Source organism: Aptenodytes patagonicus, chromosome 7 (genome assembly GCF_965638725.1).
Source record: "Aptenodytes patagonicus chromosome 7, bAptPat1.pri.cur, whole genome shotgun sequence".
Lineage (NCBI taxonomy): Eukaryota > Metazoa > Chordata > Aves > Sphenisciformes > Spheniscidae > Aptenodytes > Aptenodytes patagonicus.
This window is the reverse complement of record NC_134955.1, coordinates 26,240,503-26,265,090: the sequence shown is the minus strand read 5'-3', so window position 1 is coordinate 26,265,090 and position 24,588 is coordinate 26,240,503. Positions and strand designations below refer to the sequence as shown.

The window sequence follows — 24,588 nt, the reverse complement described above, 5'->3', positions numbered from 1 at the left end:
CCAGCCTCGTTGCCCTTCTCTGGACACGCTCCAGCACCTCAACGTCCTTCTTGTAGTGAGGGGCCCAAAACTGAACACAGTATTCGAGGTGCGGCCTCACCAGTGCTGAGTACAGGGGCACGATCACTTCCCTACTCCTGCTGGCCACACTAGTTCTGATACAGGCCAGGATGCCATGGGCCTTCTTGGCCGCCTGGGCACACTGCCAGCTCATGTTCAGCCGGCTGTCAACCAGCACCCCCAGGTCCTTTCCCGCCAGGCAGCTTTCCAGCCACTCTTCCCCAAGCCTGTAGCGCTGCATGGGGTTGTTGTGGCCCAAGTGCAGGACCTGGCATTTGGCCTTGTTGAATCTCATACAGTTGGCCTCAGCCCATCGATCCAGCCTGTCCAGGTCCCTCTGCAGAGCCTTCCTACCCTCAAGCAGATCAACACTCCCGCCCAACTTGGTGTCATCTGCAAACTTACTGAGGGTGCGCTCAATCCCCTCATCCAGATCATTGATAAAGACATTGAACAAGACTGGCCCCACGTCCATGCGTGATGCCTCTGCCCCAGCCCGTGGGGCACTGGGCTGTCCCACGGCGGTGACAGCTGGGGAGCAGGTGTGCCCGGCAGTGCCGCTCCGCGAGGAAAGGGGCAGAGGCAGCCACAGGGAAGCAGCAGTTCAGCCGGCAAGTCTCACACGAGGCCCAGGGTTCAACAGGTGTGAGGACCACCTTTTACCCTTACACATTCATCCCAGTACATTCATGTGATCAACACTCTGACACTAAAAATGCGCATTACCGAGGTGCTGGAGCCCCACTCCAGACCAGCAGCTGGCACTTCCAGAGAGCTGGGCTTCCAGCAGGACCAGCTCGGGGCTACCAACACTTTCTTCGCAGCCCAGCCCGCACCATGCTCAGCTGCAGCAGCAGGCAGAAAAAGCGACACAACTGAGAGCATTTCCTGCACCTCACCGCCCTGCCCCACGAGTCTCCACAGTTGGCTTTCACAGAGAATCCAGCAGAGCATTCACACCCTTGATGCCAACAGCCCTACATGCTCTGTCCCATACCCAAGGCAGCAGGGCACACACCCCTGACAGAGGGGAGGACCCCCGGGCCAGCCCACACTCCACATGAATTTCAGGTCCCACTGAGCCCTGGCTCCATCAGGGAGCACAGGCACAGACACAGCACTATTCACCATGTCCTCAACACGTACCCTGTTCCTGGCAAGGTGGAGACTTCTATGGATACTTACACCAAGAATGCAGCATCAAGCTCCACCACAACCTCCTTCCAAGGTCTTCACTGCAGTCTCCCCAAAGCCCTTTTCATTTACAGAGCCCACCCCTCAAGTAAGTGGTGACAGGACTCTTCAGCTCGTCCCAAGCAAGCAGACCAGCTCAGAAAAAAGGAAGCTCAGAGGAATTTCCAGCAACATGCTTTGTCCAGAGATGTAATGCTATAAAGAGAACAGCATCCGCCTGGATACTCTGGAAAGCAGCACCCACAACAGGTTGCACCCTGCTGGCTCCCTGTTTGACTTTATGAACCTCCTGCCCCATCCCTCTTTTCCTATTTGCTGCTCTCCCCCCTTTTTGACATCCCATCCTTGCTATCCCAACTTCTCAAGGACTTTTTGATTTAGAAAGGTTTACCGCTTCCACTAGAGGAACAAACAACAGAAAAGGTTTCAAGTAGTGCTCCCCCCACTCCTCTCTGAGTGGGACTGGGGGCCTGCTGTTGGACTTCTTTTTCTGGTCCAAAAGAAAACCCTCCTTTAGAAGTCAGACACTAGGAAGAGCAAAGGAAATTGCTCTTACCACCTCAGCATAGACTGATCTTGGTACCTTTAATCCACTGGCCAGAACCAGCCTGCCAAAACAGCTTTATTATCCCCAGGTCCTGCGAGCCTCTCTCCCAAGAGACCCCCTCAAAACAGCACAAAGCTTCCCCCGCTGCCAGCAGGAACTGATGCAGCAATTCTGCTTCACTCCTTCAGGTCCCACAAACCTTTCCTACAGCATGGTCAGACAGCCAGTGCCACCTCACCAAAATACTGCTGTCCTAAAAGCAACAGGACATGTACATGGTCATCAGCACTCTGAATATGGACCAACTGGGGCACAGCACAGTCTAGTCAGGTCACTGTTAGAGGCAGCGCAGCCCACCCCACCTGCAAACTAATGCACTACTGAATTTAGGAACATCATTCACACTAAAAATGGCCATTGTGGAAGTAGCTTGCATCAAAGTTACCAAGACACCTTAAGGAAAAAAAAAAACCAGAACACCCATATCACTGCTCCAAGATTTAGGAGTAAGGGCAAAACTTCAGACTGCAGAAAATCCACCGCTAGTAAGACTATATGCAGGACAGGACTGAGCATTAAAAGTTATGATCAGCATGCCTTGCTTAGATGCGTGCCATACTACTAATTCCCCCAAAAGTAAGCCTTTAAAAATGAAAATATAAACAAACTTCTACAGAAAAGACTATTTTAAAAAAATATGCACTGATAAAATATATTCTTACTCAGATCTACTTCCTCTATTTCTGCAGAATTTGTGCTGAAAGTAAGTTTGAGAGAAAAAAAAAGCGAAGCTGCAAGGAGACAAATTGTAGGCTAGCTTATGAGAGACATGGTTTCAATCCAAAGCTTACTAACAGTGACTGAAACAAGCTAGTCTATACTGGTACGTCACACTAACATTCTCTAAACAAATGCATTATTTTCATATGTTGGCAAGGCAATGTTTCATATCAGAACTTCTACACTTTGATTTTTAACCACAACCAGCAACAGCGTAGAAGTGAGGAATCCAGCTGGGATGAGATCCTACCACAATTCTGCATAGCTGGCAGCTTGAAAATCCACCTCTTTCTTTGTAAGCCAAGAAAGTTTAGTTAAAATGAGTTCCGGATGGACAGATTTCCCACCCCCCTCACATTTTCAAACACTGTAAACCATCAAGATTTCAGTTCCCAGAATTAGAGTTTTAAATATAGCCAAATACAACTGGTCCGTCCCTAAGGGTAAGTCCCCACAGAAAGAACAGAACGCTAAAACTACCGTGTAAGGAGTGGCTTAAAGTTTTCTTAAAATTAATTCCATAACTAGCAAATCAAGACAAGACCATTATCCTAGTCTTTGAAAGGAAAGGAGCTTGTTAGAACTTGTTAGCAACGATCTCCAAAACTGTACTCTGCAACTCACAAACAAGCCTCCCAACATACCCACAAGAGGACTGCATACATGTCACCTACCTTGACCCACATGGAACCAAGCAAAACAAGACTTTGGAATAGCCCATCAAGAGGGGGGCCAAGCAACAGAAGTGACAACAGGCTCCTCCTGCGGTTTTAGGCTCAGTTTAAGCCAGCGTAGCTGCAGGATGTCACCCAACCATCCACTCCTACCTGCTTCCCCAGCATCTGTTCACCAGTTGCTTTTCAGGCAAATCAGCAAGCTGATCCAGCTAACCCAGCAGCTGGTCTTTCTTGCAGAGTTAGTTGTCAGCCATGCTAGTGAGCAGACCTCACTCACACCACCACCACGCATCGACTAGAGGCAACATAAGGGAAGCAGTGAGAGCTCACAGCCAGCGACTAGAGCGGAAGCAATTCTTTTGGCAGCAGTCTGGTCTTGGAGCAACTCAAGCTGACCACTGGGCTTAACTGTATCCTCAACATACAGTTTCATGATACTGCTGAGTTTCCCTTCTGTTGCACGGGCACTGGAACCCATTTGACCCACAGCAAAGCAGTCTAAGGAGCATAAATAGCCAAAAGTGATCAATCTTCTGCAGGGCAGACTCCTTGACCAGATCACTGCAGAACAAGACAAACACCAGTGCCAGCACAAGCAGGAGAAAAGCAGAAGAGCTCTCCATCTACCACCATCTCTCCCCCCACCAAACAATTAGATCAGAAAGCCATGATGTAAAACCACACAGTCTTCTTGTGACTGAAGATATCTCATTTATAAACTGACATCGCTTGAGAGAGGCAGTAAACTGATTCCACTGCAAAGGAACATGAACGAGGCCCTGGAGGCTGGAGTGAACACTCAGACCACAACTAGAATTGGCAAAAAATGGCAAAGGTGAAGAACCGGTCCAGCAAATGGAGGATCTTAGTTCAGAATCTAGGAACCAACACAAAGCTGTAGAGCACCAAAAGTTTTGACATAGGTCTGAAGGCAGAATTGGGACTACCGGGACAAGGAGACTGAAGTAAAGAGTTTGTATTAGGACAGGTAACTTGCCTTTAAGCACAACTGTAAGTTGATCAGAACACACAACCCTTTCTGCCATGCCAAACAGTAGGTTGGACATGCAGGACATCTGAGGGCAGGAACAAACACTAAGAAACCCTAACTCTAATCCCTTGTTCAACTACTGACAGGGTAGCAGCTTCTTCCAGCAGTACAGCGATCCTTTACCACCCTATCCTTCTCCTGGTTGGTTGCTGCTTCTCCCTCCTGTTAAGAGATTTGACTCATGAGCTGTGCTGAATCACCCCTGCTCAGTCACACTCTGGAGATGGAAAGCTCCTGTGGCAGATGGGACTCGGACACCAGGAATACTGGGCATATACACCTCTTCAGGAAAAAAAATACTTGTGAAAGCTATGACGAGTTTATAGATCAAATGCCTTTGCTGGCAGGATAAGAATCCTGGGGAAGGAAGCAGAGGGGACAAAGCCCATGGGAAACAAGTTAATCAGAGGCTTCAAAAGAGATACAAGGGAAGAGTTTTGGAGGAACAGATTGGCTGGACACAGGTGAGGAACGTGAAACTGGGACTTGTTGGAACAAGGATCCAGTGGTGAAGTAGAGTATGGAGAAGAGCAGCATGCAAGCATAAGCAAGTGTTGGTTGGGTAGCAGCAGTCACACTGCAGATAGTTCTCTGCCTTCTGCTTTCCACACCTACACACACCTGTCCACACCCCCACAAACCTCTGCATCTAAAAGTAGGGACTAGAGACTGTGGAAGGAGACCAGACTCTTTAGTCTCTGCACAACAGTTTCTTCCCATCAACAACAAAAACCTTTGCCCCATTGAGCTTATCCCACACCTCCCATTCCCCTTCTCTCATTACAGCTTTTCTCCTTTTTGCTTCAGTGATAGTCTTCTAACATACATGGAAATCCTCTGGAAAATCTTTGTGATTAACATCCCTAGAGCTGAGCTCCTCACCTCTGCTCTTCCTTGTCCAGAAAGTATAGAGCTCCTCAAGAAGTGGAAGTACAGCTGTCCCTTGGGTACTGGCATGACTGATGTTATACACCCTCCTAGGACACCGTGGCTCATTAATCATGAGATTAATGAGCTTAAGAGGAGAAAATAAGCAACCAAAACCAAATCCTGTACAGTCAACTAGACAGTAAGTACTGCACATACACAGACCATGCCTCAACCTGAGCCACACAGCTGTCTCCCACCCTCTTTGGGACAAGCAACTGAGTCATGAGAGAAACACAAGAGAACCCTCAGGAGAGAAAGAAGCAGGGAGGGTGACAAAAATGGAAGAAGTAGTACAAGAAACAAAGGGACAGTCACAGTTTTCCCTGAGGCTCAGCTTCTGGACATCTCATCTCCAGTTTTAAGAACTGCTACACAAGAGGTTTCTTTCAAAACTAAACCCCAGGATCTTAGGTGTCACCATCTGTTGCTGAGGGCAGGGGAGTAAATAAAAAGCTCAGTAGGAAATTTTGCATATAGCTCTTTTCCAGTGTTAGCTGGAGAAGCTTATATTGTGGATCGGGATTTCAGCTCTGCTAATGACTCACCCAGTGGGTGATGGTGTACTGCTCTAGACTTCAACTCCAGGAATCTGGGAAGTTACACAGACTTAGAAAAAAAATACTACATTAAGGTTAAATAATCAGGAGTCAAAAAATAGCAGATTTAAGGTAGAATCCCTTTGTGCAATTAAATGTACTACAGAGGAAGGAAGTCAAATAGCCCCAATTCTAGCATTTTCAGATATTAATGTACTTAATCTCAGAAGTGTTTTGCTTTACTCTAGGAACCTCCGTTTCCTAAAGCCTATCAATAAGTGAGCAACAGAAGTCATCTGAAGTTACAAGCAGCAACCCTAAATCTAATTAGGCAAGTGATTAAACCATGCAAGCCCAACACAACATGAGATGCTTTACCCATTAGCGACACTGTTTATCCCACATTTGTGTTCATATACAAGCCTAAAGAATCACATTTGGCATTTCTGTTAGAATAATTAGGAAAGATATTTTCTTACTATCACCCCTTCTGTAGCAGAGATGGTCGTCCCAACCCTATGGATTAGGAATGAAAATATTCTTAAGACCAAGAACAATGTGTTTCACCCACCTACCAAAAAATAATTCCCAGGTGGTAAACTACTGCAGTTTTCCCCAAACCCCACTCTCAGCTCTACCCTCACACCCTCAGGACCTCCTGCTAGCTCACTTGTTCCTTACACAGGAGTGCACATACCCAACTGGCTCTAACAGCCGGCACAGTTCCAGTTGGACTGCTTTGCTGGAGACACTTCCATGCTCCTCACTCCTACACAAGGCCTTTCCTTGCTTTCACCAGGGTGCTTCACAGGTAACCTTCCCAAAGGGGAGGGAAGTACACTGGCCAAAAAAGCGATATAAAGAAACTGGAGCAAGATACTACTCTAGATTACATTCTTGCATAAATTCCCTAGTTTTAAGTAACCGATTTCCATTACAAGTATTCCTACTTTAAAATACACAGAAGGTTGAGAGAACGAGCTAGCTTAAAATAACACAGCTATTCATCCCCTGGGCTAATAAATTTTCAAGCATTTCTCTCGCAGGCTGCTTATCAGAGATGGGTATTCCTTTCACCTTAATGCAAACAGCATCTGTCCTCCACTCACCATTAGCTTTCTTTTGGAGGTGGAGAGACCATACTACAGTATTTAACTCTCCTTCACATGCATCTCTGTTCCTGCAGTTAAACATGGCAAAGCCTGTTCATATTCTGATTCAAGTTCCCTCGTGACATTAGCTCTGTGTTACTGAACAGTTCCACGCAGAATTTCACTTGAAAAATGAAAAGCATCTCTCAAAAAGACAGGAGAATGGAAGTGTTCACACCAAATCAAACTAGAGCTGGAGATTATGAGCCTGGTTGATGCTGGGTTGGTGGTGCCCGCACATACCCATTTAGTCTCAACAGGTGCTGACACAAGCCAGAAGTGAAGTCCCATCAGCAGGGACGCAGCAGAACCGGAGATGGGACTCTGGACTTCTGGGCTCTAAGCATTTGCTCTCCCTCTCCTCTTCTGACCAGAGAGTGCAAGAAGGAGCACTTAATGCAACAAGTGTTGAGCAATCCTACTAAGCAGGCATTTTAAACAGTTAGTAACATCATGTGCAAAGGAAAACACCCAAAAGTAGCAATCAAGAAGCAGAAAGACAGCAAAATTGTAGAAAACAGAGCAGAGTATGGTTTACTCCTTTATATTGTCCAGGAAGCAAAACTAGTTTTAGTAGCAGTAGCCTACGTAAAAAATAGTAGAGGACCTCCCTGACTCACTAAGAGCTGCAAGGTCTCAAAAGGAGTTGCAGCCCACTGAAGTACCACGCAGTGCGAGCTGCTGAGCCTAGAGCAACAGGGTCAGAGATCCCACCTCTCCTGGGTTGCTCTGGAAGAGCACCACTTGCTTAGTCCAACAAAGAGCAGGCTGGAGGGAGACACGGACAGAAATCTTCTACATTACAAGCTACGAGTAGGACTGATGACTAAAGGAAGACAGCTCTTTTTTTTTTACCAAAGAAAGTTTAGGATGGATACCGGAAAACGTTACATGGTAGATGGAAAAAGAAAACACCATACACACTGCAGTACGGCACTTCTGGGAAGTTCAGACAGGATTAGGACACTTGCACCAGATCGTTCCCAGAGCCACAGTTCAGAGCAGTAACCCTTCAGAAGCACTTTGCAAATAGCCATACAAGAAAACAACACATGCTCCAAGTTCAGGCTGCAAGTTTGACTTGAGCTGCCATGATCAAGAGTTATAAGCAAGCTGGCATATTTTCACATGTTCTTACTGTTACTTTTTAGGTTGACGACTGCCATGCTTATTTCATACAAGGGTAGAAGTGTTTGTGTAGCGCCCAGAATTGAGAAGACCAGAAAACCCTCGCCATGGATCCAAAGTGCTGAAGATGATAAATCCCTGAATAAGTGATTCTGCTAAAGAATGAGAGATAACCAAAAGCTCTCCCCAAAGCTCCGCACACACCAGCCAAGCACTCAGGTGCAGGGAAAACAGGGAGTCGCACAGAGCCTCTCCTCTCACAGCCTGCAGTGAGAGCAGTGCTAAGAGGTTGAAACTCCCTTTGTTTCCCTACTAACTATACCCTCACCACACATTGCACCAGGTTGGCTGTTTTAATCTGCAATAGTGATTTGTGACGTGGTCTGTCAACTATCATTGCATATTGCCAAACACCTGCAAAGCAAGATTGCACTCATTTGCGCAACAGGGATTGAAACTTAACTGCAGAAAACAAAAACACCTTCAGGTAACAACTATTTCACTTGATGCTAAGGAGCCTGAAAAATGACATGGCTTGTGAAAGCTGCTCAAAGTTATCAACAGGTTACCACCTGGTCAGCACTCAAGTGAATGTCGTTTGTATGGAGCTCTTAAAATTGTCATTAAAATCATTTATCATCCAACTTATTTCATTAAGGTTGTCCCTTAACTTCACAAGGATCAGGGTCTGTTTTATAAGACACTGTTTCCAGGGACCATAGGAAGCATAATCTTAGAGATGGGAATCTAACTCAAACCATTTACAAGCACAAAATCCAGCTTGTCACTTCTTCCTCTTCATATAAGCATCACATCTCATTAATCTAATAGGATTATCGTTAAGGTCTGATTTAGAGCTTGTTATTACCCCAACTTCCTAGTCAATAAGAGTTTGGGAATCACCCCGCATATTCTTAGTTTTTAAAAGGCCTGACCATAAAGACACAAATAAGTATCTAATCCACTGCTCGTGTACCTGGTTACACGTATTTTTCATGCCTCCCTTAGCGGCCCTGGTATACGCATCACTATTTTCAGATGCTGGACTACGCATAGTCAAATGTAGCCCATGTTAAGTAAAAGAAGACAACAAGAACAGGCAGAGAGCGTCCACCCAGCTTCGCTGCTGATGAAAGAACTTATTGTTAAACATTTACACAGGAAAAGAATGGTTTAAGACTGGATAAGGGGGTTTTGTCTAAAACCAAATTACAGAAAGTTAGAGGCAGTTGAGAGCACCATCCTGATTAATGACCTCTTACAGATTCTTTTTTAAGAAATCTAGAGCAAATTGCCCACATTTAGTTATTTTTGCATGTTAGTGAATAAACTCCAAGAAGCTTAATTAAGGCAAGCTCATCTTCACAAACATTTGTTGGCCCCAGTACAACTGTACAGCTGTATTCACCACATGAGAAAGCATCATCACTATCAGACATTTTGTAATCACTAAATGTGCGATTATTCAACCATGCTTGTATCAAAGGCACTGGGGGAAGAAGTGGACCCTTTTCTAAGCCACTGTGAGGCTTGAAAGAAAACAGGACTTTTCTTTGAGTGTCATATGGCCAATTACACAGTCAAAATAAATTTTGTTTCCAGTTAACACATCACTTCAGTTACAGCAAATTGGAAAAAAAATTATTTCTCATTAAAATATTTGTAATTTTGAGCCAGGAAAAAAAGAAAGAAAAGTTTAAGTATCTGACACAACCAAGATTTAGAAGTTTTAGAGCATCAGATCACTCCAACTTGTAGAGCCATTGTATTTTGAATATACAAAGTTGATTATTTGCATATACCGAAGTGGTCTGACCCTGCTCTGAGCAGGAGGTTGGACTAGAGGCCTCCTGAGGTCCCTCCCAGTCTGAATTACCATAGGAGTTTGACTTCATTTCACGAAGTTACTGAAGGGAAGGGGCAGAAAAACGATTTCATCTCTTCCAGAAAAAGAGGCGGCTTCCTAAAATAGGAGATACAGCAACTCTGCAAGCGGGAGCTATGACAGCAGCAGACGGTTCCCTGCTCCAGAGACTCTGCGCTCCAGAATACACCCGTCAATGGCAGAGAAGCGAGGTGGCTGCCTGCCACCACCACCGAAGGGACACTCTCATCCAGCCTAAGGAAATACCATTATGGATCACAACTACCAGCACTGCCAACGGATCTGCCTGTCTAGAGGAAGGCAGTGGAATAGCCACATCTTTGCTGCATTCTTGGTGATTTCAGAATGACTCCTTGGCACTCTGCTCCTCTCGAGTCTGTGGTTTATTTAGCTAAACTGTTCTCCAAGCAAGTGAGCTGTTATTCTTATCTTCTGTTACCAATTTATGAGGCACGCTAAAGGTACAGAGCAGTTGACCCAGGAATTTTCACTGTATTCTTTCTCAAGATGCACCCAGAAATCCCGCATCGAGACAACATCCACCCAACCTCCATCACTGCACAGTAGCCAAAACGAAGCCAGATGTGAGTTATGGGGAGAGAAAACCAGAAAAGCTGCATACAGACCTTCACACATGAGCATGACAGTAGAAAAAATTAACTTTTTGTCAAAACAGCTGCTATTTAAAGTAGTACAAACCTAATTTTCTCAGAGTACATTACCAGTTCACATAGTTCCTCCTCCTCACATCCGCTCCTTCTAAATACCAGCCAATTAGACAGAGCAGAGACAGAAGCAATTGCATATATGCAACCAAAAACCCACTAAGAAAACAAGGAAAGAATTTGCAACTCAATTTCAGATGTGCAGAAGCGTTAAAGGGCAGTAAAGAGCCCTTACAAAAGGCCTTGTAAGGGCTTTCTAATTTTTGTAGAGTTGCTTTCTAGTTGTGCAGTAGAAAAAAAGCATTGTCACAGTAATCACAGCAGCTAATTAGCATCAGACCCATTGGTTTTTAAAAGACCAGGAGAGGAGGAAATGCACTTCCTCCCACAGTATGACTTAGTAATTCGCTAATCCTCAAGGTGACCCAATGTATCTGCAGCTGTGCCTTCACCCTCCTTTCCAGCAGGAGAGAAAACAGAGAGCCTCCCCAGCCTATTGCTGGTGCCACAATGCACTTCAGGGCAAACCACCCCAGTGTTTATTCACACTGAGAAAACCTCTCCTCATTTCAGCTGGAGACTACAGCAGCCACCCCAGTAAAGCAGCATCTCGCCTGCATCAGCAGCACACAGAGGACATACAACAGCCAGCTGATGATGGCCACGTGTCCTTCTACAGTGACAGCTCAGGTCCAAGTTAGCAGGTGTTGCAGCAGTGCTCCCGCTTCAGAGCGGGAGTAATAAACACAGGGAATTTAGCTGTACTGCCAACACTCCTCTTCCTCCATGCCTTGAAGATCATGATCATGGCAAAGAGAAAGAATAATTTTTGTGAGCATCCATTGGCCCCACGCAATGGCCCGCTGCTGCCTGCGCTTGTACGAAACAGTGACAGAGGACATTTGCATCACAGTTCTCTGTTCACGGGATGTTCAAGGATGTGACTGAGGAAAGATCTGTTGTCTACAGTCTGCGGTTCCAGGTGATAAGGCGGCGTTTGGCTCAAGCACTGAAAACTTCCATGTTTGAAACACTGCAGAAAAGTTAAAGTAACAACCAAGACTTCTGTGATGCACCACAGGCCAGCAGGCAACTGATAATGTAGTAATACATTCAAAACCAACCTTAGAAAGTCAGAGGCTTTGGGTCTCCTGTGCCAACCATACCTTTAAGAGGCATAGCATTTCTCTAGCTGGAAGGAAGACATGGGCTTGATCACCTGTACGTAATGCTGTAACTTGTCCAAAGCACTGCTGCTGTATTTCAAGCCTGTGCATGCAGGACCCATGACATGCGCTGGGATTACGTACGCTGCCAGTAGCATTGCTGGCTTACTGGTGTCTCATGCAAACAGACGTTCAATTACTCAACCATGTCTTCACGCATGAGTTCTGTGTTGGCTCTTGCAGAGGTTATGGGGAACCACATTCATTAGCCCTGCAACCTACCAGCTTGTTGTGGGGCTGCTGTACCTACAGGTCTGCCACCCAGAAGCAGCTGCAGAGTCTAAACACCTGATGCCCTCCTACTGCCCTTCAGGGAAGGGAGTACCTTTTGCAGCCTTTCAAACTACCATCTCATCTCAAACTCACAGCTCTTACAGTTTGCAATTATTTTTATGGCCCACCTTAACAATTCCCAACCAGACACAGGACTTTCCCTTCCCACTGCCTTTGGCAGGAACGGATTTGAAAATTCTCTTGGCCTGATCTGTTACTCCAGCAGGGAAGCCCTTTCTAATTCCTCATCATTACTTAAAAGCCACTGTAGCAGCGTCAGACTAAGATGGAAGAAATGGTCTTTCCCCAGCACGGTTCCCGTGACCAGGAATGGGAAAACTGAGAAAAGTTCGCACAACATAGCACTGAGAATCCCCTGGTAATATCCTCCGCTATACTTCCACAGCGCCCCTGTATTTCTGGGACGCCAGTTAAGTGCTGTGGCCACTCCCTCCTGGCCATGGCTACTATCGCCCCTTTCACCAGGGACGGCCACTCGTGCTGCAGCCCTTTTCGGAAGGGCCCCGAGCTGCAGGCAACCACGTCCCCGGATTCGAGAGGGGACGGTCCGCAGGAGAAAGGGGGGGGTCGGCACAAGTTTCACACAGCCCCTCTGTCAGCGAGCCGTTCTTAGGGCGTCTGTTCCCTCGCTCTTCAATCCCCGCGCTCCGGAGCGGTTCGCAGCGGCTCGCAGCAGCCACCGTCCGGCCGCGCACCGGCTCTCTGCCGGCACCGCCGGTCAGCACCGCTCCGCCTCACGCTGCCAGACGCGGGGCTGTTCGGTACCGACGTACCCGCGGTTCTTCCCTCCTCCCGCGCAGGGAGCCGGGCAGGCGGAGGGAAGAGCCCGCTCCTCCGGGGGCGGCGGGGGACGGGGCTGACGTGACGTCAGCGATGAGGTGCGAGGCCGGCGCGCGCGGAGCCAGCCGCCAGCGCCGGCGCGGAAGGGGCGGGCGCGCACCGACCAGCCGCGCTGGAAACCGCTGCCGGCACCCGGACCGCTCCCCGCGGCCTCCCCTCGGGCAGGCACCGCTCTGCGGAGCGCGGACCCCGAGCCAGGCTGCGCGCTGCCCGAGCCAGGCTGCTGCGTGCCCGGCCGCCCAGGAGGCCGGGCCAGGCGGCCCGAGCCGAAGTTCAAACAAGCCGCGCCCGCCCGACGCGCACGAGTCCCAACCAACAGCGCTTCCCTCCAGACCCTCTCTGACCGGCGCCCTCCGGCCCCGCAACTTTCGCGGGGAGCCCGAGCCCGGCTCCGCGGGAGCGCGCCCGGCGGAGCCCGCCGGCCCCTCAGCCGCCGGCCCGCCCGGGGACCCGGCTGCCGCCAGCCCGGCCGCGAGGCGCCGCCCCCGGCCGCTCCGCCGGGCCGCCCCGGTTCCACCCAGGGCCCACCCGCCGCCCGCTCTCCCCGTGAGGAGCGCGCCCCGCCCCCTCGCCCCCTCCCCGCCGGGCCGAGGCCGCCGCCGCCGGGCTCCCCCGGGGGTCCGGCCCCGCGGGGCGAGGGGAGGGAAGAGCCGTCGCGGGGGCGGCGCGGCCGGCCGGGACGCGCGCTCACCTGCCCAGGCGCCCAGCGCCGGCCCCACGGCGGCGGCGCCGCTGCCCAGCACCCAGACGCGGAGGCCGGCCAGCAGGCGGTAGGAGGCCAGCGCCGCCGCGTAGAGGGCGCCCAGCGCGCCCACCCAGTAGAGGAGGCCGGCGGCCGGGAGCGCGGTGGGAGCCACCATGCTGCGGAGGCGGCCACGGCCGAACTGAGCCCTCCCGGCCACCGCCGACCTGCAGCCGTCACGACGCCCGCCCCCGCTCCGCCGCGATTGGCTGAGGGGCCGCTCAGCCGCCGGGTAACCCGGCAACGCGGCCGGCCCCGCCCGCCCTCGGGCCGCGCGGCCCCGCCACGCTCCCGCCGCGCCGGAAAGGAGGGGGGCAGGGAGCGAGCGGCCACACGCCCCCGTACTACTTGCGGCCTGCGCCCCACGTGGTCGGCACGGCTCTCTTACCGCCATTGGTCGGCGAGGATGGCAGTCAACCGGCGGCCGTGCTTCGATTGGTCCTGCCGCCCGGGGGTCTCGCAGGATTGGTGGGAGACGGGGCCTATCTTCCCGCCCCCACTGACGTCATATGAGCCCATTCATAAAATGCTCAGGCTCCGCCTCGCGCCCCAATACGTCCCTCGGTTCCCCCCTCCCCCCCCGCCCCGCGCTGCGCTCCCCCACGGGGCGCCCCCGCGCTGCGATCGCCACGGCGGGGGGCGGGGGGGGGGGGCCGCAGGAGCAGTGACCCCGCGGGCAGGGGCGTGTGCCCCCAAACCAGGGAGCCGGGCACCGGGGAGAGTCCATCCCCGGGACTGGGCGTCGCAGCCCGGCTGCCGTTACACCGCACGCACCGTGGGGCTGGCAGCGCCCTCCTGTCTGACCGGCCTCACCCTGCCTCCCCCGGCAAGGTCCGGGGGCGGCGGGGGCCTCCTGAGACACTTCCCCCGAGCTGACCGCTTGCTGCGCCACGCCTGGGCTTGCTCCTCCCCGCTGCCCTTCACCGGCCCGCTAGACAGGACCTCGCTCCCACAGCCCCGCGCGCGATGGGTTGGGAACCCCTGGACTCGGGAGGGGTGTAGGAGACACCTCCGAAATCACCCCCCCTCGGTGGCTCTTCCCGTGGTGGCGGAGAAGAGCACAAAGCTCCGCTGCCTCCTGCCCCGCCTCCAGGCAGCGGCCGGGGCCGCGCCACCCGTACCCCACGTGCAGGCCCGGGGTTTGTCCTTCCTTCTCACGGACACCGGCCTGGGGGCGGGGGGGAGGTGCGACACGGAGGCTGTGGGAGGCTGAAGCCCTGAAATAGCTCGTGGTTGAGGTGTACTGCCCGAACGGGCCGAAAGGACGGGAACGGCCGAGGAAGACGGAAAATCAACGGCGACTTGGTGCACGGTGTGGGTCAACCAAAACGCCGGAAAAGTCCAGCAGCGGCGGAGGTGGGGCAGACTCCGTTTTTAAAGGTGGGCTTTTGCAACTCGCAGTGTCAAAATCTTTTTCTAGAAAGCAAGCCTTTTATATGATTTGTTTGACAATGACCTCATTGCAAGCAGTAAGAAACCTCCTCTAGATGAGGTTTTTCGGAGATCCACATCCATCCGAGTCATCGACGACAGGTAGCGCAGAGGGCAGTTTTATGCGTTGTCTTTCCTCTCTCCTCTGCCTTGGAAAACAGGTCATACCCAAATCCAGCCGCTACTGCTGAAGATCTCCAAGCTCTACCAAAGCACCGCTCTGCTTCAGACTTCCTCCTCTTTCCGTGCTGCTCTGACACCTAGGAGAGCCTACTTCGGCCGTCCCAGATACCCACCACCAATCCCAGCTGAACCCAAAACAGTCACGGAGTTGATCTTCCTTGTCCACCAATTTTGTTACGTTGCTCTTTCCCTCCCTCCCTCACTGGCTTTCCGGCTGCTGCCACAGCCACTCAAGCTGGTGGCACTCACGTTCAGGGGTCCCTACACGTAGCTTTGCCACCAGCCGGTTTTCAGGAACCCCCAGCTTTCCGTGCCTTCCTTGCCTCCGCTAAAGCGCTGCTGCCAGGCTGCAGCCATTTGCCAGTTCCCCTCATCCACTCCTTTAGGTTACTTTCCACGTGCCATGTTGATGCTGGATGCAGCCTCCGGGGAGCTCATCTGCCAACTGTAAACTGGATGGATTTACAAGCTATCTACAATTTACCTCTCCTTGTCCCATTCCATGTTTCCTAACCTTTGCCTCCTCGTTGTTCATAGGGCGTGAGCTCCTCGATGCAGGGATTACGTTTTTCAGAGTTTGGAGAGATCTTGTATTAGGTGCTACCCTAAATGCAACAGGTAAGTAGTACCCTGAGTGTTGTACCTTGAGGTCCCGATCAGATTATGGTGCCATATGGGTGCAGTTACAAAGACCGCTACAACCTCAAAGCTCTTATTTAGAAACAAGACACTTTTGTGTGACATCAACTAGCTGATGCAACGAACTGTGTGTCCCAAGATAGACAAGATTGCACTTAATGATCTTTCATTTACGCTAAGGGAAACAAGACCAAAGAAATTAAATGAAAACATGCTTTGATAGGTTTATCCGTTTTATTAGTTTAATAAAAATAAATGTTTTTTACATTTCCTGTTATTAAATATATATATACACACAATAGCTTTTCACTCAAAGATACATAATTAATAGCAATCAAAGGTTTCTGTTTATAATCTGCTTGTGGAAAACAATTAAATTCATAGTGGCATTCAAACTTCATTGGATTCAACAATACACTGTCTGCAGTGATGCAGATTAAAGACATTAAACTATCATACACTTTGCAATTAAAAATTTGTCAAGTCACTGTCTTATTGGCTGACCTATAGGTTTATGGTTGATTTTTAGAAATTCATCTTTATCATACAGCAGTCATATCAGATCTAATGGGAGGGAGCATGTAACTGGATTTCGTCCTATTCCACAACAGAAGGCATCCATCCTCCCGGTGATTTAGCTCACTTTTCTTTTGTTTGTCAGTCACTCAATTGTGAAAGGTGACACCACAGAGGATCAAGCTCTCACCAAGTTTTCTTCCTGTTTTTTCCCCAAGAAAGCCCACCTACTGCTTACTGGCCACCATTTTTAGAACAGTGTGATTTGCTAGGGCTAACTTCTGCAGTCTTTACACAAGGAAAATTCATCTGTAACGTAACACCTGCAAAAGACAGGACTTTGATTACAAGGAAGTGCAAAACTGCTGGGATAATTTAATTTTCCTTTTGTTCCATACTGGCCTTTCCTTAATTTGTAAACCTACTTTAATCAGCATGGAGAATTTTGGCATTTCTGCATGAACACTTGTGTGTTGGAAAGAAACAACGTTGTTACAGCAAAAGAAAAGAACACAGGTAATCAGAGGGAGGTTCAAGCATCACTCCTCGTTGGGATCATAGTGCAACTGTAAATTGTTAGAGCATGCGCTTGCTGTGGCCACATCACGCTATTTTCTTCTACTGGCTGTCAAAGCAGTTCTCAAACTGTTTGCAGGATAACCACACACCGCCGATTCTCACTCTTTTGTCTTCCAGAGGACCAGGCAATAAAGAGACAGGATACAGCAAAAGCATCTGAAAAGAGAAAAGGAACCAGTTTGGCTCTAGTAAGAGACCTGCTACAAGTCAAAGGCAAAACAAGAGCTAAAGTGAGGGATGGAAGGTAACGGTATGATCACCAGGGTCACCAAGTGTTGTGAACAGAAGTGGGCTGGGCAGCTGGACAGCATATGTAGAGGTTGGAGGAAAGGAGACGGGTGTTGGGCAACCTGCTGAAGGGAGCAGGCAACTTCCCACTGGACGTCCATGTAAGCCACACTGCAGTTACCACGGGGATGCTGCCAATTATAAATGGGTCAGAAATAGGGAAGGAAGTATGTGGGTGCTATGAAAGATTCGTTGGCCTTTGTCAGAGCCTACCTATCTTTCATTATAACGTCTACTGCCCACTGTACTGCAGTTGTGCTGCTCCTGAGGCCTCTTGTATGAACAACCTTGTTGCGGGTCAGGACAGAACCTGCTCCGCTGTTCTCTCGGGGAACCAATAAATCCCTTGACAGAGAAGCACAGATACAGCAAGGCAGTCCTCAAGTTTTCTGTGTTAAAAAATAATACCAGTTATTCAACAGTATTGCTATTTTTTATGCTACTCTGTTCAGAGAGAAAGGCAGTCCTCTGAGAGGCTTACAGTCTACATTTAGAAGAAGATGAGTCACAGGCAGGGAAAGGGACTCACTGGAAGGGAAGGAATTATACAAAGGTCAAGTGAGGGGGTTTTGATCTCTTGCTTACAATCATCACATTCCTGGGCAACAGGCATATCCCCCTTCTCAGGGTTAACCCCAGTCTTCCCACGAGCTTTGCAGGTCTGTTCCCATTTCCCATAAGCTGCTGCAAAGCCCAAAGGAGCACCCAGTCAGCTGAGCTGATGGAACAGACAGGCATTTTGAATGTACTCACACATCAACATGCACACATATGTATATGAGGATACCTTGCCAAGGCCCCAGAGATCCACATTTCCACAGCATCCTTTATCAGTTTGGGCATGTAGTCCGTTCCAGATGACTGCAGATGCAGCCTGGTTCAGGGTGGTGAAGCAAGCCTAAGTCAACCCACAACTCAGCTACATTGTTCCATCGCATGGAAGGTGGACAAACTGTATGGCAGATCACAAGAGAGACAAAAGAGAAAGTATTTAGGAATGCTAAAGTAGTAAAGACATGCATGAGTAAAAAAGCAACAGTAAATAAAAATGAACACAAAATAAGGATGTAGAACTACAGAGAAGACGACATCAAAAGGAGACATAAAGCAAGCAAAAATATAGCAGAGAGGAGAAATAAAATACAACAAATAGGGGATAAAAGAGCATCCAATAAGAGACATTCAATTTTTATTAAGTATTTCTGTGACTTTGCTGCCACAAGTACCTCACGAGCAATCACACATCTCAGTGAGACCACATTCCCATGTCTCACACGTATATCCTCCCTCCTGCCCTGCTCTCCCAGTACCTGAGGAAGACACCTCTTACTACAAGCCCACAGATGAGAACCAAAGTCAGTCACTCACTGTACATACAGCGAGGCGTGTGGCCAGGGGGTGTCAGCACTCGGGAGGCCTCAGCGCTGGGATCCACTCCTCACCCTAGCCTGGCCAGCCCAGCCGGCCGTGCCGTCTACTCTGTAGCAACCCGGAGAGTAGGATGGGGGACTGCTGGTTATCTGTGATGTGTCGCTTTTTTCCTGCCACTGAGAAGAGGTGTAGTCATTTGTTTCATTAAATGGCATTCTTGTACCCAGCGCTAATTTTATCCCTTTACAAATATGTTTTTCATTCTAGCAAGTCAAGTGCAACTCTCCTTCCTGTACAGTCATTCTCCTCTCATGCCTCTCTTACCCTTACTCACACTTACTGCAGTGAGGCCAGATTCAATAAAGTGCCTGGCTGTTGCAGGGCTGAGCACTGCAGTGTGTCTTTGCCTAAATCCACAGCCCCAAATTAAGAGACGCTGCCTCAGCGCACATTGAAGGCAAAAAGTAGAATACCTAAGAATGGGATCTACACTGTCCATCCTGTTAAGTGAAGAACTCTACAGGAATCAGTTGGACATGCCAATAAATCTCTCAAGACACCTCAAATAGCTGGGGTGAGGTAAGATACCTCGTGTGGAATTCCCAATCCTGAGCCTTTTCTTAGGCTCCTACTCCATCCCCTTGCAGGGGTCATGGTACCCCTCTGAGCCGACACGCTATTTAGCACTCACCCAGGAACACAGTTTTCCCTCCTCTGCCTGAAACGGCTTGCACCAGCAAAGTGTCTGAACAGCACGGCACAGACGTGTGCTGGGCAAGGTGCTCTCGGTTGAAGCTGTTACACAGCACACAGAATAACTGGTTCTCCATCAGCTGCAATGATGGGAGGGAAAGCCAGCGGGACTGGAGGGGCTGGGGCACTGGGGCAGACATTCTCAGCCTCATCCTGTGCATAAATGTTAAGCATGTGTTAAAGCAGTGTATTTGGGCCACTCTGGAAGCAGGTATTTATGTAACCCTCCTCACTCCTGGCGTACTAGTAAGCAGGGGCTTAGGGATCTATGTTTTAGACTTGGGCCTTGACAGCAGCAGCTAGCTGGCTCTCGCTCTCAGCCCCTCCAGCACTCCTGGGGGCCTAACACAAGGTGCCTCAGCACTCGTGAAGCAGGGGTACCCAACTCACCCAGGCACTGAACAACCACAGAAGAGCCGACCGTCCCTGCTCTGCAGAGCTTACAGGTGCAAGTGACCCAGATAGCAGCAGGGTGAGAGACAGGGATGGAACTGGTACCATTAAGTGCCATAATAAATAAGCAAGCAAGCACAAATTTTGATTTGTGTGTCTCACCCTGCCATTGCGCACTTTTGACTATAGTTTCTATAAGAAGGACAGGAACCTGAAAACACAAGTCACCTTTGAAACACAAGTCTTAGTTTGAAACTGAGTCATCCAGGCATTTTAGGTTACCACACTGTGTAACAGCTATACACTCTTTCTTGTTTCTTCAATAAACCTTGGGCATCAGCAACCTGTCCTTCTGCTTCAGGGATTAAAGTCCCAAATTTCTCAACAACAAATCACTCCAGGCAAATGTAGCAATGGAAACTAAACAGAATCTAAAGCAAGACAGTAGTTGGCCTATTAACTAGTTGAGTCTACAGATTGTAAATTTAACATGCCACGCAGATGCACACTGCTCTTTATGGGAAGGTCCATTCAATTCCCCTTAAGAAGAAAAGGAAACAATGCAAATGGCACTACAAACTTCTAGTACTTTATACAGGGATTTTTCACTTTTACCTACTATGGATTAACAGGTGAGTCTCTTGTAAAATCTCAGAATTCCTCTTTTTGTTGCCATTCCCCATTTAGAGTTCCCAGAAGTGATTACAATGGAGAGCTCCAGATCCTCTCATCATGCAAACCAAGGAAAGGCTTCAGTAGGACATGCATATAAAGTTTTGGGTTTTTTTAAATCACCAGCAACACTGGAAATCAAGTACTTCTCAAAAAAAAAATTGTAGTAGTTGTGCATGCTGCAAATCTAAGTGCAGCATATGTTTAGTGGAAAGACATAATATGGACCACGGCAACAAAAGATTAACCTTCTTCAATCCTACAGGTCATTGAAACGTATTGATTTTGAGCTGAAAATACCATCTGTAGAAATGAAATACTGTGTTCTCATTGTTTAATCCTTGATGTCTCTGCTACCTAGTTTCGTAACTGTAGATAAGCGATACAGATACTTGTCGACATAAAATGAACTAAGTTCAGGAATGCGTGTCCCTCACGCCACTGCCAACACTCAGTGTCACCTTGCATGATGGACTACATTTGACAATAAACCTTTGTCTCTTCATCTATAACCTACTGTTCATCCACTGCACTGTATTACATACATTCAACCCTCTTTCACTGCATCCTTTTGTGAGTACATTGAATGTGACATTGTGTCTATAGCCCTCCCTCCACCCCCCTCCAATGCATCTATTGTCCCTGAAAGAGTTCGCCTAGCACGAGCTGGTTCATGTCCATGGGACAGGAACCATGCGACATTTCCTCTCTTCCACATAACTACTTCACCTCTTCCATATCCCAGTGGACTAGCTTTGCCATCATATCCTTTAAAAAAAAAAAAAAAAAAATCTTCCTCGAGTGTCTCCTTAAAGATCCACTTGCCAGACAGTTCTGGTGCCCCTGCCATAACCTGGTACTTCCAGAAGTCTTTGCCTTGGCCACTCCCAGTATTTCACAAACATGAACTATGCTTTGAAGAATGCTCGTTAAGTACGATGTATCGCTCCTAGTTTGCACGTGAGGAAATGTGAGGGCAGAGAGTTCAACTAGGACCCTACCAGGGACAGAAGTTGAGAGCAAAAAATCTCAGTTTCCTATCTTTAACACCCAATTATGCTTCTGTATTTTTTTTCTTCAAGTTCTCCGTAATTCTTTAAAATGTCCGGCTTCCAGGCTTCCTGAAGAGTTCTACCATTAAAGTTTTAACTATTAAAGCTGGCATTTAAAAAACACTCTGGGAGATTCAGTCATTCCCAGGACTGTATATTGCTCCCCATTACAACAAGGATTTGGATCCCAAGTACCCATCATTGCAGATGGTTGCCCTAACCATTGGCTTCAGTGATGTGGCACTGCTCTCTCTCCTGCCCAAACAGTAGCAGTTCTTCCAACATGCACACTCATCCCATACCCGTCTTCTCCAAATACCTCAGAGGTCCTGGGGGAAATGAAGCATGAGCTCTTAGGGGATGTATCTGCTGAGGTAGGCATGGGATTTGAACTTCAGGTTTCCGTGTCTCACACACTTGAACTGGCAGACTACAGTGAGACACAGTGTGTCTCACTTCGTGAGGCCCAACCGCAGTTGACCTGCTCTAGGAGACCTGACAGGACAGACCCCCGCTAAGACTGGAGGGGAGTGCCGTGCCGTGCCGGTAGAGCCCAGTGCAAATGCACTGCTCACCAGCACTAAGGTCACTGGGACCCTGGCAGGCAGAGGAATCTAGGGGCAGGAACTGAGGTCCTCTCACAGTTAGATGGCACCTGAGCAGGTGATTTGGGGGGGCCTAAGCTTTATCTTTAGATGCCAAGGGCAACCAGATGTTCTGGATGGTAATAGGAAAAGAAGTATTAAAGGTTGATATTATGTCAGGGAATTTCTGGTAGTAAAATATCGCCTTGCTCAAACAAGTGAGGTCTGGCTTCTCTTAACTCAATGCTTCTTTGTGCTTGATGGTGGGAGAGCAAAACTCACTTTGCCTTAGTAATTTAAACCAAGCTGTCATCTACCTAAATACAGCAATAAGAATAGCAGCAATCATTTGGACTCTCCTTCCACAGAAACACTTGAGACAGAAATTACCACCGCCACTCTGAAACAAGTACAAACAATAGTTTTATCTTACTTACTTATTAGTTATTCTGCTTTGATTATATTTCAAGAGAAGTTTCTGTATATGAAGGCACTGCAGAAAACAAAATAAGTAGCTCCAAAAGATGGCATTTCCTTCCATCCCAGGATTTTCACAAGTTGGAGAGAGACCAGGGGAATGCCAAAATTCCTATTTCTCCTCTTGCTACTTCTATTCCTATAGATACTGCTATAACAACAACATCCACCAGCTTTTGTACCAACTGTATGACCATTTTAGAGGTACTGAGCTCCCCCCCCCCCCCCCCCCCGCCTTCGTTATTGAGGAGGCACTTATTGAGGAGCTTATCGTTACCTCTCCTTTGACTGTTTTTTCTTTCTGGCAATAAGAGGAAGTAAATGATGTAAGACCAAAGACACCATAATAATGTCCTCACCCAGAAGGCTATCTATTCAGGGGGTGTAAATCACCATCCCTCTGAGACATCAATGAAAATGTGAAGATTTACAGCAGCAATGACCTGGCTCCAAAGCATTCCTACAAATAATAATTAAAAACAAACAAGCAACAACAATAAAAAAAAAAAAGAACCCAAAGAATGCTGCTGCAGGCTGCAGCAAACCATCCCTTTCCCAGTCTGGCATACTTTGATTTTGTTCAGTGTGTAAGTTCCCAGCACTTTTACATATTGATTCTCTTCTATTTTTACTCATCAGCCAGCACATGCAGCAAAGCAGGTGTATGTGTATATATACATATGTGTGTGTGTGAGTATACACGTCTACACATTCCTCCCAGACTTGTTTATATAAAACCAGCAAGAGAATGGATTTGTCCTACTCTTAATAACAGCACTAACACCTTATTTTTGTTTAATATTAAAATATTAGCTGTTTTGCTTTTGTTATTGAATCATGCAAAAGTAATTATCAACCATATCACACGAATGCTTCTCACTCCCATAAATTTGCTCCTCCGATCAGTAATATTTCAAGAGGCGTAATACAGCACAAGAGAACGAAAAACCGGTGACACTAGTGGAAGTGCCTCTTTTTGCGACGGAAAGCCTTGTAGGATGACACGGGCAAATCAGGTCAGAAAAATTTCCTTTGCTGTAGTCCTAACACTGCGTTCCCACCATTTCAGTGGGAAAGTCCGTGACTTCCTTCCAATTCAAAAAGGTCAAGAAAAGAACAAGAGAAAGCATCTGCTATGAACAGGAATCATTTTCCTTGAAGAATCAGACTTATGATGGAAGAGAAAAATATTTTTCAGGAATCCAGGTTAAAAAACGACCAAGCGTGTTTTATTCCATACTCACAGAATCATTTTACGGCCACATTTCTGCCCTGTAAGCTTTGAGATTCTGTCTGTAGCTCACATCCCACCATCTATTACAGAAAAAATGTGCAAGAAACCATTTAGAGATAATATATATTCCTTTTTTTGTCTTCCAGGTCTTTCATACTGTCTCTTACCAAATGAGCCTTCCATTTTCACAGGACTTGTTCACCTCTAGGGGGATGAAGGAATTTTAATCCTTGTAATCCATTCACTTCTCTGCTTCAGCAACTAGTGAAAGTGCCACTGGTAGCACTTAACGCATACATTGATGATTAGATTGATTCCATCACTTAATTTTCTACTGACCACCGAATGGGAAGTTACCTCCTTAAAATAAATTCTTTCTCTTTGAATAACCTGCGACAGTTGTGGACTGAAAAATAAAATTAAAATGGATGGCTGAGCAATGATTGTTTAACACCCTGCTTTGTGGAGATTTCCCAAATAGCAAAAATGCCAAGTAAAAACCTAAAATGTCTGCCTAGGGTATGGTAGCCTTGCTGAAAAGCAATGTTCTTTAATTTTAAGGTTCTTCTGTTAATTCTTCAGTGCTGCACTAAGTGCTGTATCTAAAAACTATACAGTCTAAAAGGCAGAAAAAAAGGTACAAGGTCTCAGGTAACATCCCAAGGGAGCTGATTATACATACATTTCAGAACGCGATATTGTCTTGCCTT

At 48.0% G+C, this 24,588-nt stretch overlaps 2 protein-coding genes across 7 annotated transcripts in view; both read right to left on the bottom strand.

Moving 5' to 3' along the window:
• Nucleotides 1–14,100, bottom strand: part of HSD17B12 (hydroxysteroid 17-beta dehydrogenase 12) — a 94,089-nt gene extending 79,989 nt beyond the window's left edge. Inside the window, 3 exon segments of the mRNA XM_076344403.1 lie at nucleotides 13,656–13,829; nucleotides 13,832–14,018; nucleotides 14,020–14,100. Coding sequence (XP_076200518.1) covers nucleotides 13,656–13,829; nucleotides 13,832–14,018; nucleotides 14,020–14,100 — 442 coding nt within the window.
• Nucleotides 14,101–16,183: 2,083 nt separating this feature from the next.
• LOC143163302 (uncharacterized) overlaps nucleotides 16,184–24,588 on the bottom strand; it is a 67,510-nt gene continuing 59,105 nt past the window's right edge. For 3 of the 6 annotated variants that reach the window (XR_012995883.1, XR_012995882.1, XR_012995885.1), the window contains 3 exons: nucleotides 18,711–18,889; nucleotides 18,130–18,294; nucleotides 16,184–17,210 (listed from right to left, as the gene is read on the bottom strand). Coding sequence is in view for 2 of the 6 variants with exons in the window: in XM_076344402.1 (XP_076200517.1) it covers nucleotides 18,173–18,294 (122 nt within the window). In the remaining 4 variants the exon portion in view is untranslated. The other 3 variants (XR_012995884.1, XM_076344402.1, XM_076344400.1) reach the window with 2 other exon arrangements.